Raw genomic sequence first — 13294 nt, 5'->3', positions numbered from 1 at the left:
ACTTAGTCCCTGTATGGGACATTAATTTTTATTTTTCTGATCACTGATCTCATGTAATGTAATAGACATGTATTACATTACATGAGATCTTCGCTGACTGTTTCACAGTCAGAGTCTCCTGCCAGGCTTCAGCTGCAGGCTGACCCTGGCAGGACACCATATATGGCAGATCTGGAGGCGGTCATGAAACCTCCAGCTGCCATAGCAACGCCAGGTCCTGGAAGGTATCAGGGGTCGTCGGAGAGGTAAGTAAGACAACCCCCTCTCCTCTGTCTATCTTCTATATGCCGCGGCATATAGAACATAGCAAAGGGTTAACATCATTGGGATCTGATCCAATCAGGTCCCGATGAAGTCCCCTGTCAGAGCTAACGCTCTGCACCGGAATCGCAGCGCTTGCAGGACCCTGGGGGTCCTGAGCGCTGCGAGACCACCCACCATTTTTAAACGTCGGTGCTGCACAGAGCCCAGCAAGCGCCGACGTTTATCTACAGTGGGCGGTCGGGAACCAGTTAAATTATACAAACAAGGTCTAGAACGAACAAAGCGTGTGTGTGTGTGGGGGGGTTATATGGGAATTTGTGTTAATGTTTGTTTATGCTGTATTTGGAAAAATTCTATAAAAATCTTATCTGATTTAAAAAAAAAAAAACAACACCGCTCAAGATATTAGGTCTCTGGAAAAAAAGGCATATATGTTCTGGATCGATTAAAATATGTAAACTTTATTCTGAATCCTTTGTGACAAAGTCACTGGCAAAGTACTAGAGGGGAGATATGTAGCACTGAGCTTGTTAGCTTCAGTTAAATAAACCTAGGAAAATGATCCAGCACACTAAGTGCTGAGAGGGGTTAATCAGCCATGTTTAGTGCTAGGATGATTGAACAGCAGTAGAGTGGGAGGAGTCCAGAGGTTATAGCACAGTAATGATAAAAAGTTAAGCAAATAACAGAACTTCTTCCAAAAATATAGAGGCACTTGCACTTTAATTTAATTTATATACTTATAGTTCTGGTTTGATCTTTTTCATTTATTTCTTTATCATCTACATTTATTTACTTCAGCCTTGTTAATTTCAAATATCTTTATTTGTGCATGATCATATTTTTTTTTTAACTTGTATATACCTGTATAAGGATCTGTACGCTATCAGACTGCTACACTTTGAAATTCCTGCTTGTTTTAATTTATATTTTAATTACATGGATTCAAAATAAAGTTTATATATTTTAATCAATCTAGAACATGTATGCCTTTTTTTTCCATGAGACATAATATCACGGGCAGTGTTGTTTAAATTTATTATAGAAGCAGTTTTTACCCCTTATGTAAATAGTGATTTGTATTTTATTATTAACATATCATTTATATACTATCAACATATTATTCAGCACTTTATACACTGCTCAAAAAAATAAGCACTTAAACAACAGAATATAACTCCAAGTGAATCAAACTTCTGTGAAATCAAACTGTCCACTTAGGAAGCAACACTGATTGACAATCAATTTCACATGCTGTTGTGCAAATGGAATAGACAATAGATGGAAATTATTGGCAATTATCAAGACACACTCAATAAAGGAGTGGTTCTGCAGGTGGGGACCACAGACCACATCTCAGTACCAATGCTTTCTGGCTGATGTTTTGGTCACTTTTGAATGTTGGTTGTGCTTTCACACTCGTGGTAGCATGAGACAGACTCTACAACCCACAGAAGTTGCTCAGGTAGTGTAGCTCATCCAGGATGGCACATCAATGCGAGCTGTGGCAAGAAGGTTTGCTGTGTCTGTCAGCGTTGTGTCCAGAGGCTGGAGGCGCTACCAGGAGACAGGCCAGTACACCAGGAGACATGGAGGGGGCCGTAGGAGGGCAACAACCCAGCAGCAGGACCGCTACCTCCGCCTTTGTGCAAGGAGGAACAGGAGGAGCACTGCCAGAGCCCTGCAAAATGAGCTTCAGCAGGCCACAAATGTGCATGTGTCTGCACAAACAGTTAGAAACCGTCTCCATGAGGGTGGTATGAGGGCCCGACGTCCACAGATAGGGGTTGTGCACACAGCCCAACACCATGCAGGACGCTTGGCATTTGCCACAGAACACCAGGATTGGTAAAGTCACCACTGGCACCCTGTGCTCTTCACAGATGAAAGCAGGTTCACACTGAGCACATGTGCCAGACGTGACAGTCTGGAGACGCCGTGGAGAGCGATCTGCTGCCTGCAACATCCTTCAGCATAACCGGTTTGGCAGTGGGTCAGTAATGGTGTGGGGTGGCATTTCTTTGGAGGGCCGCACAGCCCTTCATGTGCTCGCCAGAGGTAGCCTGACTGCCATTAGGTACCGAGATGAGATCCTCAGACCCCTTGTGAGACCATATGCTGGTGCGGTTGGCCCTGGGTTCCTCCTAATGCAGGACAATGCCAGACTTCATGTGGCTGGAGTGTGTCAGCAGTTCCTGCAAGATGAAGGCATTGAAGCTATGGACTGGCCGGCCCGTTCCCCAGACCTTAATCAGATTGAGCACATCTGGGACATCATGTCTCGCGCCATCCACCAACGTCACGTTGCACCACAGACTGTCCAGGAGTTGGCGGATGCTTTAGTTCAGGTCTGGAGGAGATCCCACAGGAGACCATCCTCAACCTCATCAGGAGCATGCCCAGGCATTGTAGGGCGGTCATACAGACACGTGGAGGCCACACACAATACTGAGCCTCATTTTGACTTGTTTTAAGGACATTACTTCAAAGTTGGATCAGCCTGTAGTGTGTTTTTCCATTTTAATTTTGGGGGTGACTCCAAATCCAGGCCTCCATTGGTTAATAAATTTGATTTCCATTGATGATTTTTCTGTGATTTTGATGTCAGCACATTCAACTATGTGCAGAACAAAGTATTCAATGAGAATATTTCATTCATTCAGATCAAGGGTGCTTTTTTTGAGTGTTCCCTTTATTTTTTTGAGCAATGTATATATATACATCATAGTACTATTTATGTACAATATATATTAGTATCAGTTAATTAGTAACTGTATCTTATGAACTGGAAAGGTCACTTAGAAATGTTTTACAAGATGCTGGCAACATCTATGTTCTGTCTAGCTAACAAACCACATCTCATGTAGCCATCAGTGTTTCAGGACCAATAGATGGTCATATTACATTGAAAGTGTCTGAGGAAACCCAATACTCTTGTACAATAATTAGAGAAACTAGAAGACGTCCCAGAACATGGTGAAAAAGGGCTTTATTCTCAAAGTCAGTTATTGTAAAATCAGCTGAACAGACACTTGGAAGACATCACTTTGGTCATCATAAGTGATATCTTTTCTGAATAATATAAGCAAACCTGAATTTCTAGACTATACAATAGAACAGTCCAATTGTCAATAAGTAAATCGCAATGCATTGTCCAGGGTCTGTCACTTGGAAACTTGGCAAGCTTACTTAGTTGTTTCCTTATTTCTTAGCCATATTAATACATATTGGCCATCTTTTTTAAAGGGGTTTTCCAGGGCAAATTTAAAATTCAGCAAGAAGTTTAACATTGGGATTATATCGTAACGTAATCATGTGCAAACCTCTTTCAATTTAGCTTCTCATACTAAATTCCAATCAGGAAGGGAAAGTAGTCAGTTTGATACTGCAAGTATGCAAATCACATATGAACGGTCATGTGACAATCTAACGCGATTAGGATTCATAATTATTAATAAGTGACCGCTGATGTGTCTTTTTACGGTGGTCATTATTAGGCCTTATTACGCAGTGCCACTTTTTTTTACAGCATATAAGAATAAGTAAAATAGTGTGACCGCCCTAGACAGGTGAAAATGCAGCGGCTGTTAGTTGTATATTATAGCCAACACTGCTGCATCAATCAAGATCAGTTTCAGCACAGATCGGGACCTATTAGCCCCATACATGTCTCTGTCAATCGCAATAGTAGCATCTAGATAATTAAAAGAGGGACAGAGCTCTCGATTTACCCCTATCGTGACCCCGCAATTGTGGATCAAGATATTTGCTATGGCAACTCAAGGCCAAGAAATAGCATCTGGTTATGGCGACCTGTTAGCCCTGGCTATAAGCAGGGGCTAACAGGTTGTCAGTGTAAGATACAATAATTAAAGCAAAAATAATGACAACCCTGCTCGTATGAGCTTACCATCTTAGGTACTCCTGAGAGGCTTCGGAAGATAAACCCTGGAAAAGCTGTTTAGCCCTGGTTGTACAGGGCATGCTAACCCAAGATGTTATAAAGGCAGGATGTAAGCGGAACCCGCTACAGAGAAAAATAAAAAAAGAACACCCTTGAGAGGGAATCAATCTTTTTATCCAGTGGGTCACTGAGAGCCACCACGTCAGAAAGAAGAAAGGTAGTGGCCTTGGAAAAGCAAACTAACTGCGGATCCACAGAAGGAGATGTGGACCATTTCACATTCCTCCACAAAGGGGTAGAGAGCCTCAAAATTCTTGGAGAAAAGTATTTCAGAAGCTTGTCAAAATCATTATGGTTGGGAAAGGTGACCTGTTGTTGGTGATGCTGCCAAAAGGTAACCGCTTCCTGGGAAGTGATGGCGGACTCGTCCTTACCCTTGAGTACTCCGCTCATTGCATAGTCCTAAATGGCTGAAATAGACTTGGAAACCTTCTCCGACTCAAAGACTGGGAGAAAATGGCCAGGTTATTTTTGGCCTGGTTCAAAAACTGGAAGGCTTGATTCCTGACATTGGGTCTGGGCTGTCCTGATTAAGGCAGAGGTGCAGTGGGAGTCTGGTTGGCGGCAAGAAAAAAAGTTTGTGGCAGTGCACACAAAAAATCTATATAAATCTGGTATCGCTGTAGTTGTACTGACCTGAATAATAAAATTGTCTCATTAATTACACTATATGGTACATGGAGTAAAATAAATGAAATAAGTTAATAGATAAAATCAATTCATGAACTTCTGTTTACCTCAGGGGTGCACAACATATTGCCATACTGATTCAATCCCAACTTTTTAAAGGGGTATTTACATAACTACATCACCAGAACCACCATCAAGGTATTAATACATCACCAGAACCATATTTTGAGTATTTGAGAAGAATTTGGAGTTTCTGCTCCAAAAAAAACCCAGTGTGAGTATATGCTAACTTAAACTGAGTTTTTAGAGCAAAAACTCTCCAAATCCTCCTCATAATCTCAAATTTCTAAGTTTTGACAATTTTGAAGTTTTGACATAGCTATGAAACACGTTATGGATGTGTACCAGATCAGAACCACTGTCGGCACATAAGTGCAGCACCAGAACCACTATCAGTACATAAATGCAGCATCAGAACCATCATTACATGAATACAGCACCAGAATTACCATCAATACATGAATGCAACGCCAAAACCACCGTCAATACATAAATACTGCGTCAGAACCACCGTTAGTACATGAATGCAGTGGCAGAAACACAGTCATTACATGTGTTCAGCACCAGAACAACCATCAGTACTTGAATGCAGCACCAGAACCACTGTCAATACATGAATGCAGAAAAAGAAACAGATACACGATCAGTGCATGAATGCAGGGCCAGAAGCAAAGTCAGTACATGAACGCAGAGAAATAAACACAGTCAATACAAGAATGCAGCTCCAGAAATAACATCAGTACATGAATGCAGTACAGTAATCAACTGTAATGTCAGGTCAGGCCATATACATTTGCATTGTATGACCCTACAATTCCCAGTAGGTACTTAACAATGGTAAGGAGATGCTGGGAGTTGTTGTTACCAGCAATCATCAGACTGTGGACCATACAGGACCCACAGCACTGATGAGACGTAGTCCATATCACAAAAACGTTTTTACATCCAGGTACTTTATAAGTGACATTTTCTCTAGAGTCATTACTATCCCTTTTGTCTCCATGTAGCACAGAAGCGATGATTAGATATCATGCCCAGAGCTCATCTCTCCAGACTTGACTCTTCTCAGTCTTCAGCAGCACATCACGACACTGAGCCCTTAAAAATAAAAGCATCATTATGCTGCTCCATAAATAAAAATATCTCCCATGCTATTCCCTGAATAAATAATTAACCTTCACTGTGTTTCCTGCTCAAACCCCCCCCCCCACTGCCCCTGTCTATATTATCCCTCATACACTACACTGCCCCTTCTCCAAATTACTCCACACTTCCCCTCTATATAATACCCCCCCACATACACACTGCCCTTCTCCAAAATATCATCCACTCTAACCATCTGTATAATATCCCCCCCAGTGCCCCTCAGCAAAATATCCCTCCACATACTGCCCCTTTCCATATCTCCTTCAAAGTGACCCTTTTCAAGTCCCCTCCCTATACTATGCCACCTTTCACAATCCCCAATTGCCCCATAATGTCCCAAATTGCCACATTATGTGCCCACGTAGTAACACAACCCTTCCGTCCCTCAGCCCCTCATCTAAAATAACATGACATTTAATCTTTGTCTCCTCCATGGAGTGCTTACCAGTGCCGATGTCTCCTCTCCCTGTGCGGCCCCGGCAGCAATGTGATGACGTCAGCAACATTCTGACCTCATCATGCTGCTGCACGTTAGGGCTGGGGCTTACTGCACACTCTTCTGCCCCATTTCTGGCACAGCAGTTGCATGTTGTGCAGGCCTGGTTTACGTGTTCATTCTGCTTGCAAACATCAGTGTAAAGCCAGGTTCACATTTATCCTGTGCTCTATGCATTTACTTCAGGGTTTCGGTCTAAATACTCAAAAAACGCGATTCAGACAAAACCTCCACCAGAACCATTTACTATGAGGAAGATAAAGAGTCTCTACATTTTCTTCATTATAGTGATTGCTACTGTTGGAAGTTTAGTTTGAATCGCACGTTCAGCACAGAGCACAGGATAAATATGTAACAAGCCTTAAAAGTGATCAAAAATGTTATCTACCCCCAAAATGCTACCAATAAAAACTTCCAACTTATCCCGCAAAAAAACAAATCCCCGTTCAGGTCCATCATCTGTCCATGGACAAATAGGGGGTTTCCATGCCAGAGGTAGCTCAAAGGGTATGGAAATGCAACATAACTCATCCCAAATAAAATTGTATATACCGTATTGTTTTGTTCCCATGTTATAACATCTTTGTATTTTTTCTAAACATTGCCTACCTTTCCAGATTAAATATATAAAATTTTATAGCTCTGTAAACCGCACCCCTGAAGCCATATGCTACCGGTAACGGGTGTCCAATCGGCCTGTATAAATGATTGGTGAGAGCAGCTAGTAGTTCTTTTTGTTATTGTGGAGTTGGCAGTGACCGTACCGGGGTATATATATTCCATGCATTGGAATTGGAGGTGTATATTACCATATGCTCACTATGGGTTTCCCAATAACTGGCCTTGTAGTGGAAGAAGTCGTGGCCTTGTCCATCACAAGTCAGTCAATTGCGTAATTGTCCTGACAACTGTAGGTAGCGGAGTTGCGTCCCCTGACAAACTGGTGACAGCAGTGGGATTTGCGTCATCTCCCCGGTGTTATCTGTGACAACAATACAGGCACCTTTTTAGTCACACAAAAATATTTCCAGATTTTCTTTACATTTCTTTATTCAAACAAGTTTTTTGAAAACTAAGTAAAAAATTCAAATATATATAGATATTATTTTGGTGAAAAAATTATATTCATATTATGTCCCAACTTTTCAATCACACTTGGATCGGCAGAGTGAGTATTTTTATGGCCATAGGAAGAAAGGTGATAATTGGCTGTCACATAATGTAACGCTTATGTTTTTTTGAAAATAAATGATCAAATAGGTTAAAATCCAACATATCCTATCCTTGTTTTTCCTGACAGCAGACACTGGGGACCAGTCAGGCTCCCCACACTCACACTTGATTGTTGGTGGACCCCACTCTGGAGGTATACATACTGGTCTCTCTACACAATGAGAAGGACAAATATACATTTTACAATATGGATTTTATATTACAAAACTAACAGTCTAAATATATTTGCAGCTGTACAAGGTGACTGTGAGCCAATTTTTTCTTTACAAAGGAGAAATCAAACCAAGTATGACCTTCTGACATGCCTTGAATATATATAGGAAGATCACATTGGTGGCGTCCTCAGACCACTATTGATTCTCAAAAGTGAATCAGCAGTGATAGAGAACCACAACATCTTTTGGCGCTGGTCGGATCTCTCAGTTACTGGAACTCTCTGGCACAACATTCTCTTGGCATAGAATTATTTTCATTTATGGAAACGTCTGACCTATGCTGAAGAGCTTTTATCATGTTAGGATTCAATCAAGATCGATTTTGGATTGATGTCTCCTTTAAATACTGTGAACAGAATCAACATGCTATGAGCACAAAATGATACGCTGTGGGTTCTCAGTTATAAGAACATAACGCAGTGCTGAGCATCAAGATGATAGACATGTGAACAAATTCACATAATAGGAATTTACTTTTCAAGTGGAAATAATCATGGGCCCATAATATACAAAATGATCGCTGTATTCTATCTAAACATACATTAACATGAAAAAATACTACATTCATCCAAAAAGTCCTTTCTTTCCAGTCTTGTTTTTTTTAATATTAGATGACTTTGCAGTTTCCTTTGACGCATCAAACCAATCAGGGAATTTTCTTTTCGGCGTCTGAAATTAGAAATAAAAAATAACTAATTATACAGCTGAAATTACAAATGGAGAATTATCTTAATCCCTTAAAGGGGTTTTTACCCCCAGAGGCATGTATCGCCTATCCACAAGATAGGTGTTAGAAATTTGATCACTGTCTTTATGCGTCTTGCACATTGTTCATTGCCTTTGGTATTTTTGCGTATGACGACACATCTTTTACATGTTGCCACGAGCAATATCTTTATGTTTATTACTATTATATTATAAAACCACACACACACTAATAATATATTTATTGTGTGTATATATACAGTGGGGAAAATAAGTATTTGATACACTGACGATTTTGCAAGTTTTTCCACCTACAAAGAATGGAGAGGTCTGTAATTTTTATCATAGGTACACTTCAACTGTAAGACACAAAATCTTAAAAAAAAAAATCCAGAAAATCACATTGCATGATTTTTACATAATTAATTTGCATTTGCATGGCTTCCTCACCCCCAATCCTGGTATGCATGGCACTCCTCATCCCTATCCTGGTATGTATGTTACCCCTCATCCTGGTATGCCTGGCACCCCATCCCTCATCCTGGTGTGCATGGTATATATATACATACACACACGTGGTCAAAATTATTGGTACCTCTCGTTTAATAAAAGAAAAACCCACAATGGTCACAGAAATAACTTGAATCTGACAAAAGTAATAATAAGTTAAACATCTATGAAAATGAACAAATGAAAGTCAGACATTGCTTTTCAGCCCTGCTTCCACAGAATTTAAAAAAAAATTAAACTCATGAAATAGGCCTGGACAGAAATGATGGTACCCCTGAAAATAATGTGACAAAATGGACATTTTAAATCAAGTTGTGTCACTAATTAGCATCACAGGTGTCTACAATCTTGTAATTAGTCAGTGGGCCTGTATATAGGCCTACAGATACTCACTGTGCTGTTTGGTGACATGGTGTGTACCACACTCAACATGGACCAGAGGAAGCAAAGGAAAGAGTTGTCTCAGGAGATTAGAAAGAAAATTATAGACAAGCATGTTAAAGGTAAAGGTTATAAGACCATCTCCAAGCAGCTTGATGTTTCTGTGACTACAGTTGCACATATTATTCAGAAATTTAAGATCCAAGGGACTGTAGCCAACCTCCCTGGACGTGGTCGCAGGAGGAAAATTGATGACAAATCAAAGAGATGGATAATACGAATGGTAACAAAAGAGCCCAGGAAAACTTCTAAAGAGATAAAAGGTGAACTTCAAGCTCAAGGAACATCAGTGTCAGATCGCACCATTAGTCGTTGTTTGATCCAAAGTGGACTTCATGTGAGAAGACCAAGGAGAACACCATTGTTGAAAAAAAATCATAAAAAAGCCAGACTGGAATTTGCCAAACTACATGTTGACAAGCCACAAGCTTCTGGGAGAATGTCCTATGGACAGATGAGACAAAAATGGAAGTTTTTGGCAAGGCACATCAGCTCTATGTTCATAGATGGAAAAATTAAGAATATCAAGAAAAGAACACTGTCACTACTGTGAAACATGGAGGAGGCTCTGTTATGTTCTGGGGCTGCTTTGCTGCATCTGGCACAGGGTGTCTTGAATCTGTGCAGGGTACAATGAAATCTCAAGACTATCAAGGGATTCTAGAGAGAAATGTGCTGCCCAGTGTCAGAAAACTTGGTCTCAGTCGCAGGTCATGGGTCTTGCAACAGGATAATGACCCAAAACACACAGTTAAAAACACCCAAGAATGGCTAAGAGGAAAACATTGGACTATTCTGAAGTAACCTTCTATGAGCCCTGACCTAAATCCTATTGAGCATCTTTGGAAAGAGCTGAAACATGCCGTCTGGAAAAGGCAACCTTCAAACACGAGACAACTGGAGCACTTTGCTCATGAGGAGTGGGCCAAAATACCTGTCGAGAGGTTCAGACGTCTCATTGACAGTTACAGGAATAGCTTGATTGCAGTGATTGCCTCAAAAGGTTGTTCAACAAAATATTAAGTTAAGGGTACCATCATTTCTGTCCAGGCCTATTTCATGAGTTTAATTTTTTTTATAAATTTCTGTGGAAGCAGGGTTGAAAAGCAATGAAAGCAATGACTGACTTTCATTTATTCATTTTCATAGATTTTTAATTTATTATTACTTTTGTCAGATTCAAGTTATTTCTGTGACCATTGTGGGTTTTTCTTTCATTAAACGAGGGGTACCAACATGTTAAGGAGCTGAAACTCCTAAACCCTTCATCCAATTTTAATGTGGATACCCTCAAATGAAAGCTGAAAGTCTGAACCTCAACTGCATCTGAATTGCTTTGTTTAAAATTCATTGTGGTAATGTCTAGAGCCAAAATTAGAAAAATGTTGTCTCTGTCCAAATATATATGGACCTAACTGTATGTATGTATGTATATATATATACAGTGCCGGCAAAAAAAATCTTTACAAGTTCAATGAAACCACAAAATCTTAATATTCAAGTGGATTCAAGTGTTTTATTGTGGATATTTTATTACAATTAGTATTTTGTCATGTCACCCTTACATTTTATCACCATCTGCAGTCGTTTAGGCATGGACTCAGCAAGGCTGGCTAAGTATGTGGAGTCCATGTTTACCCACAGTGTCTTCAGCACCTCCTTTAGATTGTTGATGTTGCTGGGTCGTGTCTCTTGAACCTTGTTTTTCATTACAATCCAGGCATTTTCTATGGGGTTAAGGTCAGGGGAATTACCTGGCCACTCTAAAATGTTAATGTTATGGTCACTGAGAAACTTTCTCACGGCCTTGGCTTTGTGGACAGGGGCTCCATCATGCATAAAGTAATCACACTGATGTATGACCCAAAAAGTAAGCATGTGTTCTTCCAAAACAGTAATATAATTGCTTGCTTTCATAGTTATAATCTTGGGAAGGAAGTACAAACCTGCCCTGCCCATGCTTCCACTGAATGCACCCCACACCATAACACTGTCAGGGTGTTTAACAGTCTTAACTGTATATTTTGGGTCATAACGTGACACTGTACTCGGACGATGCACAACCTTTGAGCCTCCCTGACCAGCCTGAAAGTGCTCTCATCACTAAACATCACTTTCTTCCACTCTTCAGATGTCCAATCTTGATATTTCTTACAAAAGGCAAGCCGTTTCTTCTTCATTGCTGCTGTGAGCAGGGGCTTCTTTGCGGCACGGCAACTTGGTAGACCCAGGTCCTTCTGCAGGCGGTGACGAATTGTCCTAGTTGCGATGTTCTGGAGGAGCATAGGGTACTTATTTTTTATTTCAACGGCAGTTATAGAAGGATGTGACATCACTTCACGCTCCAGAAGCTTATCAGTCCTTGGTGAAGTCTTCTTAGGTGCGCCAGAGCCTGACTTCCTCTGCGGTACCATCCCAGGAGGCAATAATGCCGCCAACCGCTTCAGTTGAAAATTGCTTCTCTTGACACTCCCAGATCTCTAGCTACAGCAATCACCGAATCCCCCTTCTCGAGCAGAGTCAAGGCACGGGATTTCTCTTCCATTTTAAGCTTCTTTCGACCCATTGTGGGAGATAATATAAAACTGAGGGAGATAATAAAAGACTGCCTAATAGCAAAACTGGCTGAGCTGCACATAACAACCAATGAGAGTGCAGCTTTCGCTTGACCAGAGAAGTGAAAACTGAGCATTGATTGGTTGATATTTGCAACAAAGCCAGCTTTAATATTAGACAGTTTTTTATTATCTCCCCCATTGTGTACACTTTTAAAAAGTGAAATTATGATGTGGATTTTATATGTAAAGTTTTTTTTCGCTGCGCAAGTGTAAAGATTTTTTTTGCCGGCACTGTATATATGTATATATATATATATGTATATATATATATATATGTATATATATATATATATATATATATATATATATATATATATATATATATATATATATATATATATACACACACACACACAGTACAGAATATGAAAAATTGTACATTCACACTCAAAACTATGAATTAACACATGTGGAATCATATACTTAACAAAAAAGTGTGAAACAACTGAAAATATGTCTTATATTCTAGTTTCTTCAAAGTAGCCACCTTTTGCTTTGATGACTGCTTTGCACACTCTTGGCATTCTCTTGATGAGCTTCAAGAGGTAGTCACCGGAAATGGTTTTCACTTCACAGGTGTGTCCTGTCAGGTTTAATAAGTGGGATTTCTTGCCTTATAAATGGGGTTGGGACCATCAGTTGTGTTGTGCAGAAGTCTGGAGGATACACAGCTGATAGTCCTACTGAACAGACTGTTAGAATTTGTATTCTGGCAAGAAAAAAGCAGCTAAGTAAAGAAAAACGAGTGGCCATCATTACTTTAAGAAATGAAGGTCAGTCAGTCCGAAAAATTGGGATAACTTTGAAAGTTTCCCCAAGTGCAGTTGAAAAAACCATCAAGAGCTACAGAGAAACTGGCTCACATGAGGACCCCCCCAGAAAAAGAAGACCAAGAGTCACCTCTGCTTCTGATGATAAGTTTATCTGAGTCACCAGCCTCAGAAATCGCAGGTTAACAGCAGCTCAGATTAGAGACCAGGTCAATGCCACACAGAGCTCTAGCAGCAGACAC

At 40.3% G+C, this 13294-nt stretch overlaps 1 protein-coding gene across 6 annotated transcripts in view; it reads right to left on the bottom strand.

The window, feature by feature from the left end:
- Window positions 1-7592: 7592 nt before the first annotated feature.
- WRN (WRN RecQ like helicase) overlaps window positions 7593-13294 on the bottom strand; it is a 202690-nt gene continuing 196988 nt past the window's right edge. For all 6 annotated transcript variants that reach the window (XM_073636942.1, XM_073636941.1, XM_073636943.1 and 3 more), the window contains one exon: window positions 7593-8677. In XM_073636942.1, coding sequence (XP_073493043.1) covers window positions 8573-8677 — 105 coding nt within the window. In that variant the 3' untranslated portion in view covers window positions 7593-8572. The remainder of the gene's footprint in view (window positions 8678-13294) is intronic.

Source organism: Phyllobates terribilis, unplaced genomic scaffold (assembly GCF_046119375.1).
Source record: "Phyllobates terribilis strain yellow unplaced genomic scaffold, ASM4611937v1 Scaffold_1__5_contigs__length_1240528914, whole genome shotgun sequence".
NCBI lineage: Eukaryota > Metazoa > Chordata > Amphibia > Anura > Dendrobatidae > Phyllobates > Phyllobates terribilis.
The sequence above is the reverse complement of the archived record's forward strand: the minus strand, read 5'-3'. Positions and strand labels throughout refer to the sequence as shown.